The sequence below is a fragment of the Oncorhynchus kisutch genome, linkage group LG13 (genome assembly GCF_002021735.2).
Source record: "Oncorhynchus kisutch isolate 150728-3 linkage group LG13, Okis_V2, whole genome shotgun sequence".
NCBI classification, from domain to species: Eukaryota; Metazoa; Chordata; class Actinopteri; order Salmoniformes; family Salmonidae; genus Oncorhynchus; species Oncorhynchus kisutch.
In genome coordinates this window covers 54,489,251-54,508,757 of record NC_034186.2, presented here as the reverse complement: position 1 = coordinate 54,508,757, position 19,507 = coordinate 54,489,251, and the positions used below count along the sequence as shown (strand labels likewise).

At 41.9% G+C, this 19,507-nt stretch overlaps 1 protein-coding gene across 4 annotated transcripts; it reads left to right on the top strand.

Annotated features, from left to right (window-relative positions):
* The first annotated feature begins 10,367 nt into the window (after positions 1–10,367).
* LOC109902166 (enoyl-[acyl-carrier-protein] reductase, mitochondrial) lies at positions 10,368–17,622 on the top strand. 4 transcript variants are annotated; one of them, XM_020498290.2, is made up of 10 exons: positions 10,368–10,686; positions 10,835–10,932; positions 11,090–11,221; positions 15,151–15,294; positions 15,623–15,725; positions 16,230–16,332; positions 16,420–16,493; positions 16,609–16,669; positions 16,850–16,922; positions 17,190–17,622. In XM_020498290.2, exons 1-10 carry the CDS (start codon positions 10,436–10,438, stop codon positions 17,351–17,353), a joined length of 1,203 nt encoding a protein of 400 aa, XP_020353879.1. In that variant the 5' UTR covers positions 10,368–10,435; the 3' UTR covers positions 17,354–17,622. The 4 variants fall into 4 exon arrangements, with proteins under 4 accessions (XP_020353879.1, XP_020353881.1, XP_020353882.1 ...); XM_020498293.2 differs by having other exon boundaries at positions 10,376–10,604; XM_020498291.2 differs by having other exon boundaries at positions 10,434–10,608.
* The last annotated feature ends 1,885 nt before the right edge of the window (positions 17,623–19,507 follow it).

Genomic DNA, 19,507 nt, shown 5'->3' with positions numbered 1-19,507 from the left:
TGATGTTCTCTATTATTTTGCCCTACATAATAATATGCCATGATAGGCCTGTAATATTCCTCTACTATTGTATTTTTCCCTCTATACTTGTTGTTGATGGGGGAATTTAGGAGAATATTGTTACCGTGTTAAGGGATTGGGTTAGTAGCATTATACACATTGGGGTTGTCGCGTCTCAGTACGTGGCTCAAGCATGGTATTTCAGACTATCAATGACTAATGTGACGATCCCAGATTGTTGTTATTGGGTGATGGGATATATTATTTTCCGAGTCACACTGTTTAAGTTAAGTGGTACATGTTTTAACTCAGGATTTTGTGGTGAAAGCACACGTCCATTGATTCAGTCATGTGGGACTATAGCGCACAGAACATCTGTGTATAATAAGAGTCGAGTTTTTTTAAATGAACATTTGTACTTGCCAGGTTTAGAAAATGTTGCAGTGCGAATGTCAATGAATGCTGATTGCCACGGATGAGCTACACGTATACCCTTCCCATTAAAAAAGAGACACACACCCACGTGTATTTTTGCTCATCTCTGGTTAGTGAGCCCTCGGATGATTCAATTACATCAGAGTTGTTTCACAATGTATCACTCTCTATGACCCCTCAAATTCTCCACTGTGGACTGATGAAAAGTAATATTACTCATTTCTGCAGAGGACATTGCTTAGATCATAACACTGTTTCACTGTTCTGGACTAGTAGAAATAAGCAATGCGAGTGCCAAACTGAATGAATATAATGTAAACAAAACTATGTTGTACCTCAATAACTACATCAGCTAAATTGGTATCTTGTATGGCACAGCTAAAGTTTTTTTTAACCATGCGTGTTTGAGCAAAACTATTTTACCTCAACCTATTTTAACTCCCCATTGATGTGTTGTTGTCACATTGTGATTTGATTGTTGGTTGTTAGATGGGTTAGATGTATCTTAAAAGGCAAAGTACTGAGTATATTATTATGTCCTCAGGGTTACATGGAAACCACAGAAAAACATATAGGCTACTGCATACACAAGTGACCCTTGTGTCATGTTTATGCTTTTTGTGCCATTACATAATTTGTGATCATAGGCCATTTGATGCAGTGGTGTGGTATCTATGGGGGATGTTGCCTGTCATTTCCAATGAATGTGCATTTATTATACTGAGGAATGTATCAATGTTTACTGCCATAAACCTTTGGCTCTTGGACCATATAATCTTATGCTCAGGTATTTCAAGCACCTCAGGAAACTGGGGTGATTGGTTGGATTTGTTATTCACTTCCTCAATTCGTTAAATGGGTGAAGCATGCATTCCAAAAAAAACTGACTAACAGTTTACTGATTTGTGAAGATACAATTTCCTACTAGTTAAATAATAAACATCTGCCACTATTCAATGTGTTTCCTGTTGTAGTTTTTTCTCCCAATGTATATGTTGTTTACACATTCTTTATAATAAAAGGTTTGTCTAGCCTCTGATTATTTGCATTAAATGGTTGAAAACTGTTCCGCATTCATCCGCCAGGGGCAGTCTACTCTTGTTTATACTCTGACCAGAGTATGTCAGCGGAGCTGGAGCGTGCCCAATTTGACGGTTTCCACCGTTTACAGCCAGACGACGTTCCGCTCCCATTCATTTTCAACCGGAGCACGCAGAGCAATGCGCATGGGATTGTGGGAAGGTGAGCAGTGACAACCCTGCTAGCGGAGCGATAGAAAAAGGTCAGCTCTGCTCTACTTTATGCAAATTGTACTCAGCCACAGCCGCGGTTAACCAATTAGGTGAGGAGCAGATGTTTGCTTGAAAATCGTACTTTCACGAAATATAGTTCAGCCTGTCATTAGTTCCGGGCAAACACAACCAAAAGAAGATGGAGGAAGCCAGTCATCGCTGTGTCTGGTTTTCCAATTATATATGATTTTGCTTTGCTAGAATACAGAGACAAAATCATAAGGAATGGAGGCATGGAGGAGGATTGCAGAGATTGTTGGTGTTGATGGTGGGTGAAGAGAGATTTGCACAACAATGTTTGCTTGTGCTGCTAGCTAGCTATGAACATCAAGCAACCTAAACCTCAAAACTGTGATCAAGTCACCATTTGTGAATGTGATGAGCAAACTAAATTGTGAAATGTGCCCACCAAAGGATAGAAATCAGCAGTAACATGCATTATAACATTGTAAATGATACACTAAGCATTAATTTCCCATGTAATATGCTACTAATTGGATTATGGTATCTTAACATTATGATTTTCATATAAACTCAGCAGAAAAAGAAATGTCCCTTTTTCATGACCCTGTCTTTCAAATATAATTTGTAAAAATCCAAATAACTTCAAATCTTCATTGTAAAGGGTTTAAACACTGTTTCCCATGCTTGTTCAATGAACCATCAACAATTAATGAACATGCACCGGTGGAACGGTCGTTAAGACACTGACAGCTTACAGACGGTAGTTCAATTAAGGTCACAGTTATGAAAACTTAGGACACTAAAGAGGCCTTTCTACTGACTCTGAAAAACACCAGAGGAAAGGGGCCCAGGGTCCTTGCTCATCTGCATGAATGTGTCTTAGGCATGCTACAAGGAGGCATGAGGACTGCAGATGTGGCCAGGGCAATAAATTGCAATGTCTGTACTGTGAGACGCCTAAGACAGCGCTACAGGGAGACAGGAAGGACAGCTGATCGTCCTCGCAGTGGCAGACCACATGTAACAACACCTGCACAGGATCGGTACAGCCGAACATCACACCTACGGAACAGGTACAGAATGGCAACAACAACTGCCCGAGTTACACCAGGAACGCACAATCCCTCCATCAGTGCTCAGACTGTCCGCAATAGGCTGAGAGAGGCTGGACTGAGGGCTTGTAGTCCTGTTGTAAGGCAGGTCCTCACCAGACATCACTGGCAACAACGTCGCCTATGGGCACAAACCCACCATCGCTGAACCAGACGACTGGCAAAAAGTGCTCTTCACTGATGAGTCACAGTTTTGTCTCACCAGGGGTGATGGTCGGATTCGTGCCTATCGTTGAAGGAATGAGCGTTACACTGAGGCCTGTACTCTGGAGCGGGATCGATTTGGAGGTGGAGGGTCCGTCATGGTCTGCGGCGGTGTGTCACAGCATCATCGGACTGAGCTTGTTGTCATTGCAGGCAATCTCAACGCAGTGCGTTACAGGGAAGACATCCTCCTCCCTCATGTGGTACCCTTCCTGCAGGCTCATCCTGACATGACCCTCCAGCATGACAATGCCACCAGCCATACTGCTCATTCTGTGAGTGATTTCCTGCAAGACAGGAATGTCAGTGTTCTGCCATGGCCAGCGAAGAGCCCGGATCTCAATCCCATTGAGGGCGTCTGGGACCTGTAGAATCGGAGGTTGAGGGCTAGGGCCATTCCCCCCAGAAATGTCCAGGAACTTGCAGGTGCCTTTCGTGGAAGAGTGGGGTAACATCTCACAGTAAGAACTGGCAAATCTGGTGCAGTCCATGAGGAGATGCACTGCTGTACTTAATGCAGCTGCTGGCCACACCAGATACTGACTGTTAACACCCCCCCCCCTTGTTCAGGGACATATTATTCAATTTCTGTTAGTCACATGAACTTGTTCAGTTTATGTTCCATTTCTGTTAGTCACATGAACTTTGGTTTATGTTTATGTCTCAGTTGTTGACTCTTGTTATGTTCATACAAATATTTACACATGTTAAATTTGCTGACAATAAATGCAGTTGACAGTGAGATGACATTTATCTTTTTTGCAGAGTTTATTATAGCTTATTGCTCTTTCATTATGCTTGTGTCATGACTTATGGTTATAGCTCACCTGTAAAATACACAGGCCTACTTGCACACGAATGGGTACTCTGGGTAAAGGAAATTGCAAATATATTTTAACCCACAATCAACATCTCTGCAATCCTCCTCCATGTCACTGACCTTCTGATTTTGTCTCTGTATTCAAAAATAATTCTCAGATAATAAACAAGGTAGAATTACAACGCTCCCCACACCACATTATTTAGCTTTTTGATATTTTTAAGTAGCCTACAAATTGTCAGCTCCTTATTTGCAGGTATAGTGCTGTACCTAGAATTCAAGTGTTGGATTTGCACTAAACAATTTTATGTCAGAAAAATCATGTAAAATCAGGTTCATGGTTGACCACATATACATTATCTACTGGTATCATTTTAAATTGAGAACATACAGCTAGCTTATCAATATACAAATGATGTGTAAGTTTAGCTATTCTCTGCTTCAGATGTACAATGACAAGAGGCACATTGAATGCACAGTTATACATCATAATGTAGGCCTCTTGGCTTCATTGGTAATGCATGCCATTATGAAAAGCTGCAGAATGGTTTCACATGGCTGATATCCTGAGACCGAGTGACAATCAAATAAAACCGATTGGAAAGCTCACAACTGGATTAAAAGGTCATGTTCATTTGAGAAAGAAACACAGACAAATTAGAGACAGATCCCATTCACACCTTTTTATTGCAGAATTGTGATCTGTGATGAATTAACATTGAGACATGTTCATTTTGAATAATGTTTGTAAGTTCACAATTAAAACGAGTTCAAACATTTCCCTTTGAGTACATCAACATTTGCCAGTGGATTCAGCACCCTGCTGCTTACAGACTTGATCAGGCTAACCAAGCTGTCAAGTAGCTTAAGAAGATCTTCTTGCTCTCCCTCAAAAGCCTTGATGGCTTTTGTACCTCACCCAGCACTGACTGTCACACCCTGACCTTAGAGATCCTTTTTATGTCTCTATTTTGGTTTGGTCAGGGCGCGAGTTGGGGTGGGCATTCTATGTTTTGTGTTCTATGTTTTCTATTTCTTTGTGTTTGGCCGGGTATGGTTCTCAATCAGGGACAGCTGTCTATCGTTGTCTCGGATTGGGAACCATACTTAGGTACCCTTTTTCCCACCTGTGTTTGTGGGAGGTTGTCTTTGTTTGTGGGCACTATAGCCTTTAGCTTCACAGTAATTTTTGTATGGTTTATTGTTTTTGTTGGCGTCATTCTTTAATAAAGGAAAAATGTACGCTCATCACGCTGCACCTTGGTCCTTTCATCAGTCGTGACAGAGACTTTAAAAACGTCAGATACAATATGTTTTGAGGATCACTGTACGTGGAGTATAAAACCTCAGCCATGTAGCAGTGTTCACTGGACTTGGTGACTGCGAAATGCAGCCTAAGCTCCTCCCACTGGTCAAAAATGCGTGAAACCGCGGGTTCAATGGAGAGCCAACGTGTGGCACACACCTTGGTTATCTGTAAAGGTTTCTCCCCACAGTTGATGGTCTCATATATGGCCTTGTAGGCCTCCCTGCGCTTTGGAGACACTGAAAACCAGTTATAAGTCTCTCGTACCAAGTACTCCACACTATGGGGGATGGTGTCATTGGAAGCATGACTTACAGCAAGCTGCAGAGAGTGGCACACATAGCGAATAAGAACCAGATATTTGAAGCCATACTCCTCCTTCAGCACTTTATGGACCCCATTGTTAATCCCCATAATAACAGAGGCATTGTCAGTCCCTATCCCCAGGAGTTTCTCTTTTTTAATACAACACTTGTCGAGGAAAGCCACAACAGCACGGGCTATAGATTTGGCATATCCTCCCTCCAACTCAACATGCCCCAGAACAGTTGATACAATTGTCTGCTTGGTGTCACTAAAGTACCTTATCACAACCCCCAGGTACTTAGAAACACTTACATCCCATGGACTCATCGAGGAGGAGGCTGAAACGCTGGTCACCCACATCTGCAACCAACTTTTTCAGAAAGTATGGTGCTAGAACACCATTAATCATTTCTGTGCACTTTGAAGTGGGTAGCAGCTGTGGAGTCTGAGAAAGCATCTCTTTCTGCTTCTCCAATGTGATCACATGCCAGCATGGAACAGTGCTCAGCGAAATCTAATGCCACGGTGGCCTCAGCCGTTTTTGCGAGTCCTGAGTCCATTTTTTTAACCATAAATGGCAGCTTGTTTTGGGTGGAACTGTTATAAGGCTTTGCCTTTTGAGTATGTTTTTGAGTTGTCATGTGTTTTTTACATCACTAAGTTTGGCGTAGAAATCAGCCTTACAATACAGGCAGTATGCCCGTGTATCATCTCCAATAAACGGCTTCAACCAGTCTTTGAATTCAGGGTTTGATTCCCACTCCTTTCTGTATTTTTGAGTGTACAGTTTAAACTGAGACATGATGAGCTAGCCAGCTAGATGTTTAGCTTATGTTACAGAGAGGCACACACACGGTGGACAAGGTGAGTAAAGTGACTGAGGCCGTGTGTGATTCACTGTGCAGTGATTTATTTTACACAAAGAACATTTTACATTTATATCCCGCCCTGAATGTAAGCCAGGGCGGGATCAGCCAGCAGCGGCTTCCCGCATGCGCGATTCATTTGCAGTCTGGACGCGGAGGGGTGAACATCTCCTGCTCTGACTGCAGCTGGGAGGGACTGGGCCGCCTTTGAGTGCTTTGGGATGGTGGTGGGGCCCACGGCAGCACCCGCTGCTCGTTGAGAAGAGTAAGAACGACACGCGCTTTCACGTCAGTCTCCAAAAGTCTCCATTAACACCAGAAAAGGTTGATAGATTAGTCGCTAGTCGATTTTTTTTGAAAATGTGTCGCTAGAGGGGTCTTACTCGCTAAATATAGCGACAAAGTTGCTTAATTGGCAACACCTCAAACATGAAACTGAAACAATAACGCCTGGGGAAGGAACCAAAGGGAGTGACGTATACAGGGAAGGTAATCAGGCAGATGATTGAGTCCAGATGAGTGATGAGGCGCGCGTAACGATGGTTGCAGGTGTGCGTAATAATGAGTAAACTGGCGACAACGAGCGCCAGAGAGGGGGAGCGGGTGTAGACGTGACAGTAGCCCCTCCCTGACACACAGTTCCAACCGCAGGACGATGACCAGAGGGACTGTCCTGAGGACCAGGCCGGTCGCTTCTGCTGAGGCGCGGGAACCTGTAGAGCCGGCTGAGGCGCGTGAACCAGTCGAACCGGTCGAACTTCCCTTTAGCGAGGTGTTATTCTGTAACGTGCACTGGGAGTCAGGAAGCAAGTTCAGGGAGTGAATAATTTAATAAATAAACAAAACATATTACAGAACATGAACAACGCACAGACATGAAACTGAAACAATAACGCTTGGGGAAGGAACCAAAGGTTGACATATATAGGGAAGGTTATCAGGCAGGTGATGGAGTCCAGGTGAGTCTGATGAGGCGCAGGTGCGCGTAACGATGGTGGAAGGTGTGAGTAATAATGAGTAAACTGCTGACAACGAGCGCCAGGGAGGGGGAGCGGGTGTCGACGTGACAATTGTAAATTAAAAACTCATGCTCCAAATGCATTTGTAGACAACAGTAATGGAAGAGGATTATTGGATTTTCTGCTACAGCTGTCAAAAAAGGGAGTAGGTGGAATGGAGATTTTAGCATGTAAATCTTGGTGGGGCAAAAAAATCCAAATGTTTTATATGCATGTCAGCAAAGCCATTACACAGCACAACACTAAACAATACATCACCTTGTTGTGCTGTGCTCATTTGAACAGGAAGTTGGCGCTGCGGTAGTTGTGGGAACATTTTGTCATCAAAGTCTGGCATTCTCTGGGTTTATGGTTCTTTCAAGACAACTGGGAACTCGGGAGAAAAAAACAAAGTCGAATCATGACATCAGTGATATTCAGGTCAGAGCTCTAGAAAGAGGCCCGAGTTCCTGACTTGGAATTCTGAGTTGGATGACCGTTCAAAACCTATTTTCACAGTCAGAGCTAGTTTTTTTCAGAGTTCCCAGTTGTCTTGAATTCACTGAAGTCTGAGATTTCCCAGTTCTGAGTTTTCAGTTGTTTTGAATGCGGTAGAAGTCATGCTGGAATTCATGCTGGAATGACAGCATGGCCAAACTGTTTCTTTGATGTCTGTCCTCTAATATGGAGAGTTGCAAAAGCCTGTCTGTCTCAGTGAATGTCCCAAGAGACTGCTTGTACATCCTTGTATTGGGTTGTATGTGTATTTATGTATTGTATGTGTATTTATGTTAGCAAATGTTGTGTACTACAATACAGTTAAAAGTCAGAAACAATGTAGGCTACAAACTGATTATAACTGTAGCATGCCAATCCTTGTGTGCTGGCTTCTGAGTGTGCTGGCTTCTGTTCCAGCCCAGCACTAACATACCTTATTCAACTTATCAAACCTAATGAGTTGATAATAATGTGTATTATTGCTGGACTGGAATAGAAGTCTGCTCACCCAGGTAGACTATAGAGTGGAGCAAGTTTGGCCACCTCTGGTATGGCTGTTTCTGTCCCCAAAGAATTATGCTTTAGCAATAATAGCCCACTTACTACAATGTCTGACATTTACAAAGAAGTTTGATTATTTGTACATTTTGAAATTATATTCTGGTTAATTCAATGTTGATTCATTGAAGTGTTTAAACTTGTTTCAATTGTTCACTTTTCAAGATGAACTAGTGTCAATGTTCATTCATCACAGATCACAATTTTGCAATTAAAAGGGGTGAAGGGTATCGGTCTCTAATTTGTCTGTGTTTCTGTGTTGCTTTCTCAAATGAACATGACCTTTTTGTCCAGGTGAGAGATCTCCAATCAGTTGTATTTGATTGTCACTCTGTCTCAGGATATCAGTTATGTCAACCCATTTAGCAGCTTATCATGATGATAGAGGAAAGTCCATACAATAGTCAGAGACTCCAGTCACCCAAGTCATAGACTGTTCTCACTGCTACCGCATGGCAAGCGTTACCGGAGTGCTTAAGTCTAGGATCAAAAGGCTCCTTAACAGCTTCTACCCCCAAGCCATAAGACTGCTGAACAATTAATCAAATACATTGACCCCCCCCCCCTCCATGTGTTTTGTACACTGCCGCTTCTCGTTGTTTATTATCTATGCATAGTCACTTCACCCCTACCTACATATACAAATTCCCTCAACTAATTTGTACCCATGCACACTGACTCGGTACAGGTACCCCCTGTATATAGCATCGTTATTGTTATGTTATTATGTTACTTTTTATTATTTTTTTACTTTAGTTTATTTGGTAGATATTTTCTTAACTCTTCTTGAACTCCACTGTTGGTTAAGGGCTTGTAAGTAAGCATTTCACTGTAAGGTCTATACTTGTTGGCATTCGGCGCATGTGACAAATAAAGTTTGATTTGATATGCATCACCAATGCAGCCATAGGCCTACAGTATGATGGCATAACTGGCCTAATGGGCATGTGCAATCAATGTGCCCTTTGTCATTGTACATCTGAAGCAGAGAATAGCTAAACGCACACATAATTTGCATATTGATGAGCTAGCTATATGTTCTCCATTTAAAATGATAGAAGTAAACATAAACCAGATTTTCTCCATGATTTTTCTGACATTAAATTGTTTATGCAAATCCAACTCTTATATTCTAGGTACAGTACTGTACCTGAAAATAAGGAGCTGGCAATTTATAGGTTAAGGAAGAATATCAAAAAGGGAAATAATGTGGCATGGGGAGTGTTGTAATTCTACCTTGTTTATTTGCAGAGAATGATTTTAGAATAAAAAGACCAAATCAGAAGGTCAGTAGCAATAGAGGAGATATTGGTGTTGATGGCCACAATTTCCTTTACCCAGAGTACTCATTCATGTGCATGTGATGTAGGCCTATGTATTTTACAGGAAGTGAGCTATAACCATCAGTCATGACACAAGTATAATGAAATAGCAATAAACTATAATATATGAGAATCATAATGTTAAGATACCATAATACAATTGATAACATATTACATGGGAAATGGATGCTTACTGTATCATTTACAATGTGTGTTTTCTGATTTCTGTCCATTGGTGGGCACATTTCACAATTTAATTTACGCAACACACTCACAAATGGTAGCATTGATCACAGTTTTGAGGTTTAGGTTGCTTGATGTTCATAGCTAGCGAGCAGCACAAGCAAACATTGTGCAAATCTCTCTTCACCCAGCATCAACACCAACAATCTCCGCAATCCTCCTCCATGCCATTGACCTTGTAATATTGTGTCTGTATTCTAGCAAAGCAAAATCATATAGAATTGGAAAACCAGACATAGCGATGATTTGCTTTCATCCATCTTTCCTTGTTACGCTTGCCCATAACCAACGACAGGCGGAACTGTGTTTCCTGAGCAATCTTCTGCTACTCACCTGCTTGGTTAACCGCAGCAGTAGCAGCGTGACATTTGCATAACGTAGAGCAGAGCGCCGCTCCTGCGCATCGCGCTTCTTGCTCCTGTTGAAAATAAATGGGGGCGGTACTTTGTCTGGCGAATTCGGAAGTGGTGGGACCCCTGCTTGACTCTGGCATGCCAAGGGTTAATCCAAAATGGCCGGATTTACGGGTTCATGCTTTGTATGTTTTAAAATGAAGGTGTCACGTATCGCATGGTTATTATGTAAAAGAACCGAGGTGAGGAGGCATACGGTATGTAGAACATTCATCAGTGGATCCACCACCCGACTACAACAGCTATCAAGCGCGAGGGGTAGTATTTGTAGGTATTCAACTGAATCTTCAATCAATGGTTGTACGGCCCTGTTGTACAGAAACCACGGCGACCCGTCTCAAGTTGTTCAGTAAGAATGTTAGCTCAGGAAAATATTGAGTACTGTGTACCATTGAGTCTGGATGTAAGTGCAATGCTGCCGTGACGTGCTGTCATAGTTGCAGATTTATCTGAAGAGAGAATCCAGAGGCTTCAAATGTGTCTTGTGTGTTTTACAGGTTGGAGAGCATGGAGCTTCCCTCTGTTGGTGCTAAGAGTGTCCTTGTAAAATTGTTGGCAGCCCCCATCAACCCTTCTGACATAAATATGATCCAAGGTAAAAAAGGAAAGAAGAAAAACAACACTGGTGACATGCACACACACAATTACATTTATTGTTGAGTTCCTATCATGAATTAACTGGATCGAGATCAAATTGATCCTAACCATAGTTGTTTTATATCTAAAGCCAATGTCCCTATTTGGTCCTGCAGGTTCCTATGCCATCCTACCTGACCTTCCAGCAGTAGGAGGAAATGAGGGGGTGGGCCAGATCCTGGAAGTGGGCAGCCAGGTGAAAGCACTCAGACCAGGGGACTGGGTGATCCCAAGAGATGCTGGATTAGGTAAATTAATACTTTATTGCTCACAATATATCTATCTAGGTTTACATTCAAGCCCTTTCAATGGCCCTTCATGCTTTAGAATCCAGGGGCCTCATTTATAAACCATGTGAATCTACTAAATAGTCCACAAAGCATGCATGCGCCAGCTTTCATGCTAAAGTTGCCATTTATAAAACCTGAACTAGATGTGAAAATGTGCTCACCTTCCTGCAAACTTTAGACCGTACCTACGCGCAGTTTCTAGTGGTTGAAGAATTGTGTTGCAAGTAGATTTGAATTTTGTGCACACGGGGGATATGAGGGACAGGCTTATTTATAGCAATCAACAGGTTAAGAAGAGAGAATCTATATTTTGTTTCTTTGCATTTTAAAATAATTAGAAATGGGTATCTATTTCCTAGGCCATTATTTATTTAATTTCCATGATCATTGCATAATAAATTCTTCACCTTTTCTGTGATGGTTTTATACTTACAAGGTAACATAGGCCTACAACAAGGATACCATTCGTCCCATCTCATTTAATTGGACCCACTTCACAGTAGTAAAACAGAAAAGGTCATTTAAAATATTTTGCTGTATGTTATCCAATCCGCAGCACAGTTTATTAATGGTGGAACAGACAGTTGTAGGTTACTTCTGTAGCTTACGTCTGAATACTGAAATTTCGCATTTCTTAAGTAGACAATATCATGTGCATCTCTCATTTAATTGGGCCCACGAGATAGGCTATTTTTTTCAAGTATTTTGCTCTATGTATCAGAAAGGAAGCTGGTTTATAACATACAGTAGAATTGAATAGGTGAACAGACCGTTGAGCTTTTGCATTGACGTATGCATGGCTACCGCTGTGAATAGAAAAATGTTTCAGATTTCAGGCAATGCAGCATAGGTTAGAGGAAAAAGTAAATCCCAAAACATTAGTCCATATTAAATTTAGACGGTCTGTTTACAGGTCCACAGCAATTTGTAATGGTTGTCTTTCATGAACCTTTTGTCTGTCAGATAGCCTAGGACAACAGTAAATGTCACTGCAAAAGATTAACGTTCTGCCATCACTTACAAAGACATTTAATCAAGTTTGCTATTGCTATTTCCTTTAGAGAAATGATTCTGCCTAATTCGAATACTTCCAAAGTAGACAGCAAATAAGGGAGTTGTTGTCTCCATAAAAGGTGAATGATGGGTGGTTTTCAGGCAGAGTTTTAATGGTTCATGCGCGCACAGTTTCAGGACGGGTCTGATTTGTAACGGAAACATGCGTATGTAGGGAGTGCGGCAAGTTTATGAATCTCAATATTTTTGTACGTGTGCAGTCTTTTCAGAAATGGCGCACGCAGATATTTATTGTGAAATATATGCAACGATTATAAATGACGCCATACATACGCATGTTTCTTATTATGAATCAGACCTGTCGCAAAACTATGCACGCGCGAACGAGCATTATAACTTCTCCTGAAGAATTCCCATCGTTCACCTTTTATGGTCACAATTAACGCCCTTGTTTGCTGTTTGGAAGTATTGGAATTAGGTCAAGACAGTATCTAACGGAAATAGTAATGGTGAAATTGATTAAATGTCTTTGGGGGTGTTGGCAGAATGTTTTCTTTTGCAGTGACATTTGCGGCATCTGACTGTTTCTGAAAGACAAAAACAATTGTAATTTGTTGTAGACCTGCATTCACTTTCTCCAAACCTAAATATGCTGCACTGCCTGTGAATTCTGAAACATTGTTTACTTTGGGGAAAGAATGAAACTACAGTAGGCCTACTTAGTGGTAGCCTACACACTTCATTGCAAAATATCAACTGTATGTTCCTGTTAAATTCTACTGTACAGTTGAAGTCAAAAGTTTACATACACTTAGGTTGGAGTCATTAACTCGTTTTTCAACCACTCCACAAATTTCTTGTTAACAAACTATAGTTTTGGCAAGTCGGTTAGGACATCTACTTTGCGCATGACACAAGTAATTTTTCCAACAATTGTTTACAGACAGATTATTTCACTTATAATTCACTGTATCACAATTCCAGTGGGTCAGAAGTTTACATACACTAAGTTGACTGTGCCTTTAAACAGCTTGGAACATTCCAGAAAATGACATGGCTTTAGAAGCTTCTGATAGGCTAATTGACATCATTTGAGTCAATTGGAGGTGTACCTGTGGATGTATTTCAAGGCCTACCTTCAAACTCATTGCCTCTTTGCTTGACATCATGGGAAAATCAAAATAAATCAGACAAGACCTCAGGAAAAAATTGTAGACATCCACAAGTCTGGTTCATCCTTGGGAGCAATTTCCAAATGCCTTAAGGTACCACGTTCATCTGTACAAACAATAGTACGCAAGTATAGACATCATGGGACCACACAGCCGCCATACCGCTCAGGAAGAAGACACGTTCTGTCTCCTAGAGATTAATGTACTTTGGTGCGAAAAGTGCAAATCAATCCCAGAACAACGGGTACAGGTACAAAAGTATCTATATCCAAGTGCGAAAAAAGTGTAAATCGATCCCAGAACAGCAAAGGACCTTGTGAAGATGCTGAAGGAAACCGGTACAAAAGTATCTATATCCACAGTAAAACAGGTCCTATATCGACAACCTGAAAGGTCGCTCAGCAAGGAAGAAGCCACTGCTCCAAAACCGGCATAAAAAAAGCCAGACTACGGTTTGCAACTGCACATGGGGACAAAGATCATACCTTTTAGAGAAATGTCCTCTGGTCTGATGAAACAAAAATATAACTGTTTGCCCATAATGACCATCGTTATGTTTGGAGGAAAAAGGGGGATGCTTGCAAGCCCAAGAACACAATCCCAACCGTGAATCACGGGGGTGGCAGCAATAACCCCGAGTATACTTCCAAAGTTGTGGCAAAATGGCTTAAGGACAGCAAAGTCAAGGTATTGGAGTGGCCATCACAAAGCCCTGACCTCAATCCTCCTAGAACATTTGTGGGCAGATCTGAAAAAGTGTGTGCAAGCAACAAGTTGATGCTCATCGCGCACCAGCGACTCCTGTGGCGGGCCGGGCACAGTGCACGCTAACCAAGGTTGCCAGGTGCACAGTGTTTCCTCCGACACATTGGTGCGGCTGGCTTCCGGGTTGGATGCGAGCTGTGTTAAGAAGCAGTGCGGCTTGGTTGGGTTGTGTATCGGAGGACGCATGACTTACAACCTTCGTCTCTCCCGACCCGTACGGGAGTTGTAGCAATGAGACAAGATAGTAGCTATTAACAATTGGATACCACGAAATTGGGGAGAAAAAGGGGTTAAAAAAAGAAATTCAACAAAAAAATAATGTGAACCGTCTGTTCTACCGTTAAACTGCACTTCAGATTGTATCGCACACTATTTACTACTGTGAAGTGGGTCCAATTTTTAAATGATTTATCTGTATTGATCATGGAAATGAAAAAAAATAATAGAATATGCAGTGTGCCTACTTGTAATTAGTTTAGCATGCAAAGATAAATTGGTTTACACTCTTCTCACTAACCGCAAATGATTGCATCGTGTTACTATATTTCGCTGGGCCTACCTGTTTTTATTTTGTTGTGATGAATAAGAGTGTCATCATATTACGCATTTGCACTAGGCTACTCATGCCTTCTTGCAATGCGATACTTTAATCACTAGAAACTGTGCATATGCATGGTCTAAGGTTTGCTGGAGGATAAGTACATTTTCATGTGACATTCAGTTTTTATAAATGCCAACTTTTGCGTGAATTGGTGCACTTATGTTTTGGGACATATTTTGTGCCCACGCAATGTTTATAAATTAGGCTCCGGGGTCTTATTCATTAGGGAGGGGCACACATTATTAAAACATCCCTCCCTGTTTCAGTCCGTTTTCTTCTATTTGGTTCCTAATGAATACGACCCCGTCCTTTTCTCTCTCTCTCTCTCTGAGCAGGGACGTGGAGGACAGCAGCGGTTTTAGCTGAAAACGATGTGATCTCTCTGCCCAATGACATCCCCCTGTTCTCTGCAGCCACACTGGGCGTCAACCCCTGCACTGCCTTTAGGATGCTCTCTGACTTTGAGGAGCTGAAACCAGGTGTGCTAAGTTCACCATTTCAACAAGTTGATGCTAAGCTAGCTGTTACCCCCCCTTACCCTTATCCAATATCTTTTTCACGCTACTGCGCTAAGCCGAACAGTGCTATATGATTCTGGCCTTGTTATGCATCCACCTAAGTCTCTGGAAAGGAACATGTGAAACTAAATTGTCAGAGCCAGCAAAGTAGGTTCGGGTTGGCCCAATATTGTTAAAAGGATACAAGTGAGCTTCAGTCTTTTTTTTATACAGAACCTAACTTTCCTTCATCACACTACACTGTATAATATGTTTATTGCACTGCCCTTTGCATGTGAGTTCATTCCAGGTGACACAGTGATCCAGAATGCAGCCAACAGTGGTGTGGGTCAGGCTGTCATACAGATCGCTGCTGCAAGGGGGATCCAAACCATCAACGTGGTCAGAGACCGGTAAATACAAACGGCCAGTTTCGTATTCATCAGGGCACATAACTCAATCTTTTGCAACAGAAAATGTGATTCTTATGGGGACCAGGTAGTCGCTCGACTCCCTCCCTGTTTCAGTCTGATTTCTTCGATTTGGTGCCAAATGATTAGAACCAATGCATACTGCACTAAGCTACATTTAAAAAGGGGAACATCTGTGAATTAGTGATGGATTAAGAATTTGACCTTTCAGCAGCTGAAGTAAAACCATTTGGGGGGGGTTCCAGTTCTAATGATAACACTGGGTTATCAGCTGGAAATAATGAAAAGAGTACTTGTACTAGACCAGGGTTGTTGTAAGTAACTCACTGTCATAATATAGCCTACTGCCCTAATAAAGTGATGTATTTTGTGCGAGGGACTGATATAGAAAATTCCTTAGAGAGCAGTGATTATATTAAGCAAGGTTGCGTATTCAAGAAGGCCCGTGTTGAAGAACTGCATGTACTTGTGTGCCCCTTTTCACAGGCCAGACCTCACACAGCTTATTGACAGGCTGAAGGCTATGGGTGCCAGTCATGTGATCAAAGAGGAGACCCTGAGGCGGCATGAAATGAAGGAACTTTTCAAGGTCTGGGGATATCAACACTGCTCTGAGGACCAAATTCTGATAATGATCTTTCCTTGGATGTAAATTCACTATTTACCTTCCTTATAGACCTGTCCAAGGCCTAAGCTGGCACTGAACGGAGTTGGGGGAAAGAGTGCAACAGAACTTCTCCGTCACTTACAGTAAGTATTCAGGTGACTGAATTGAACCTTCTTTGTTGCCATAGCTTGATGTTCTGAGGTTCAAGTGGATTTGATATCTGATCAAATAAATAGTCCCCCCCACAAACATTTTCAGAGTTGGAGGGTCTATGGTGACGTATGGAGGGATGGCCAAGCAGCCAGTCACTGTTCCTGTGGTAAGACTGTTTCTTCCTATAATACTGCCCTTTTTCTACCATGTTCCTCTAGGACCTCAACAGACTGTTTTCTCTCTCCATCTCACAAACATGGCGATAGCTTTTAAATGCTAATACCTATGGAAACCACTTGTGTGTTGTACATACTTACAAACAAATCATTGTCTGTCCTCTCCCCAGAGTGCCCTGATTTTCAAAAATGTGAAAGTCAAAGGGTTCTGGGTCACCCAGTGGAAGAGAACCCACTCTCAGGGTGAGCCAGATACAATACACACACACAAAATATGTAGGAGTCTGGAGAGACAGATCTATGCTCTGCATTTCTCACATGCCATTATAGTGGGTCCAAGCTATGAGTGAGACACATGGTACCTTTCATTTTGCCCCTCTGAATGTCCAGGGTCAAAAGTTACTTTTAATAGCCTAGCCTGCCGTTATATGGATGAGTTTGCATGCATGAGCTTCTATAATGCCTTTATAATAAGGCTTATATGTTATGTCTGTATATTTGTCTCCCCAGATGAGGGGGCCTTACGGGGAATGCTGGATGAGCTCTGCTCTCTGATCCGCCAGGGAAAGCTGACCGCACCTGCCTGTTCTGAGGTAGGCCTCCAAGACTTCCGGAAAGCACTGGACACTGCCATGCAGCCGTTCACCTCAGCCAAACAGGTCCTGGTCTTGTGACCCCTCTTTTGACCAGCCCCAGCCTTTCTCAGGGTCATGTTCATTAGGTACCAAATGGAAGAAAACGGACAGAAACAGGAAGGAACTACCTGGACTTGTCCAATAAGAAACATTGTTTTGCACTGGGTGCCCAATTTGAATATGACCCTGTATACAAAACGAAGTCCCGGGCACGTTCAACGGGTGCAGCCCCAAGACTGCTGCTTCATCATTGTCGGAAATGCGTTGCTCAAGCACACGTTCAATAAATGTGTATTTTCCGTAGTGGCTCAAAGTCCACTATATATATTATCAGCACCACTTTAAGTCATATTTCCTGACAACAGTTAATGGAAATTATTTCAGAATGGTCATGGATTCCTTGACAACTTATGTATTGTCGACATGTTTATTTCTCCTAAATGGTAACATTGTTATATCCTGGTCCCAGATCGGTTTGTGCTGTCTTGGCGACTCCTATGGTTATTACTATGCAAGACGGCACAAACAGATCTGGGACCAGGCTAACGTGGTTATTCTGATAAATGGTGTTCTGATAAAACACTAAACATTTGTCAAATATTAAGCTATTTTTAGAGTTCAAATTACTTGTTGTATGGACACGAGCAAATACCATGTGTTAGACAGGTTTATTGCTTTAAAAACAATAGCGCAGGGTCCAACTAGAGCTGTTACACTGACCATGTTAAATTCCATGTGAACATTAAGTTGTAGTAACTACTAGGCTTCTCTAAGCTCTGATGTTGCTGATGGTCATTAGTAGTCTACCAAACTTGCTAACTGCCTGGTACTCAGCATTCCATTGTCCCTTTAATCACTCTGACATCAATAAAAATTTATCAAATCAAACGCTTCATAAGAGCTCATTTTGAGCAACATTTCTATAGGCTATGAAATGGTGTGAGAAAAGGGTTTTGATGGCCTCTAATAAAAAGAGGATCCCATCAGCTTTCTATAGGCTAGGCCTACTATATTTATCAACTTTCCTAATATTAAGCACATTGCTTTGGTTTACAACAGGAGTATAGCCTACCTGGCTGGCATGGAAAATGAACCTCAGGCAAAGCATCCTCCATTCGCTATTTAAATGCATAGATGACGTGTATTTTTTCCCCCCATGCCGCCCTTGCGAGACAGGTGCATGGTAATGGTCCATTCTTCTATACTGAACAAAATTATAAATGCAACAATTTCAATGAATTACGGAGTGACAGTTCATATAAGGAAGTCAGTCAATTTAAATAAATTAGGCCCCAGCTATGGATTTCACATGACTGGGCAGGGGTGCAGCCATGGGTGGGCATAGGCCCAACCAATCCGAATGAGTTTTTCCCCACAAAAGGGCTTTATTACAGACAGGGTGGCTGGTCTCCGATTATCCCTCAAGTGAAGAGGCCGGAAGTGGAGGTCCTGGGCTGGTGTTTTTACACGTGGTCTGCGGTTGTGAGGCTGGTTGGACGTACTGCCAAATTCTCTTAAATGACATTGGAGGTGGCTTATTGTAGAGAAATTAACATGACATTTTCAGGCAACCGCTCCGGTGGACATTCCTGCAGTCAGCATGCCAATTGCACGCTCCTTCAACTTAAGACATCTTTGGCATTGTGTTGTGCAACATTTGAGAAATAAGCTTTTTGTGTGTGTGGAACATTTCTGGGAGCTTTAATTTCAGGTCATGAAACATGTTGCTTTTCATATTTTTGTTCAGTGTAAATCAAAACTAATTTAACACATTATTTAGTATATGTAAAGACCACATTAAGAATAGTCTGATGGGTGACAACATTAGCCTATCACTTGTGAATGATGTATTATCAATTGTGAATGATGCCCAGCATGTGAGGTAAAGCAAGAAACGGCACATGCCTTTTTTTGCAACTTTTTCAAATCATAGTCGCACACCTCATGTAGCCTAGCCCATAGGCCTATGTGTTTTGATCAGATTTGTATCACAACTAAAGTGGCCAAATAACATTAATTTGCTTTACAGCCGATGTAGAGCCTACCTGGCATACATGCTGTAAGTAGGTGGCGCGTGAGTTTCAAGTTTGGGGAAGATCATTTTCCCCATTAAAAATGCACCTATATAATAAAGCATTACACATTGTATTTGCTTTCATTTTTGAGAACAGTGTTTTCCCGCTGATTGATTGC

Coding starts and splice junctions, on each gene's coding strand:
- LOC109902166 (XM_020498290.2), top strand. CDS start 10,436: ATGGCCGGATTTACGGGTTCATGCTTTGTATGTTTTAAAATGAAGGTG. Junction 11,222..15,150: donor CCCAAGAGATGCTGGATTAG/GTAAATTAATAC, acceptor CTCTCTGAGCAG/GGACGTGGAGGACAGCAGCG. Junction 16,923..17,189: donor GAAGAGAACCCACTCTCAGG/GTGAGCCAGATA, acceptor TTGTCTCCCCAG/ATGAGGGGGCCTTACGGGGA.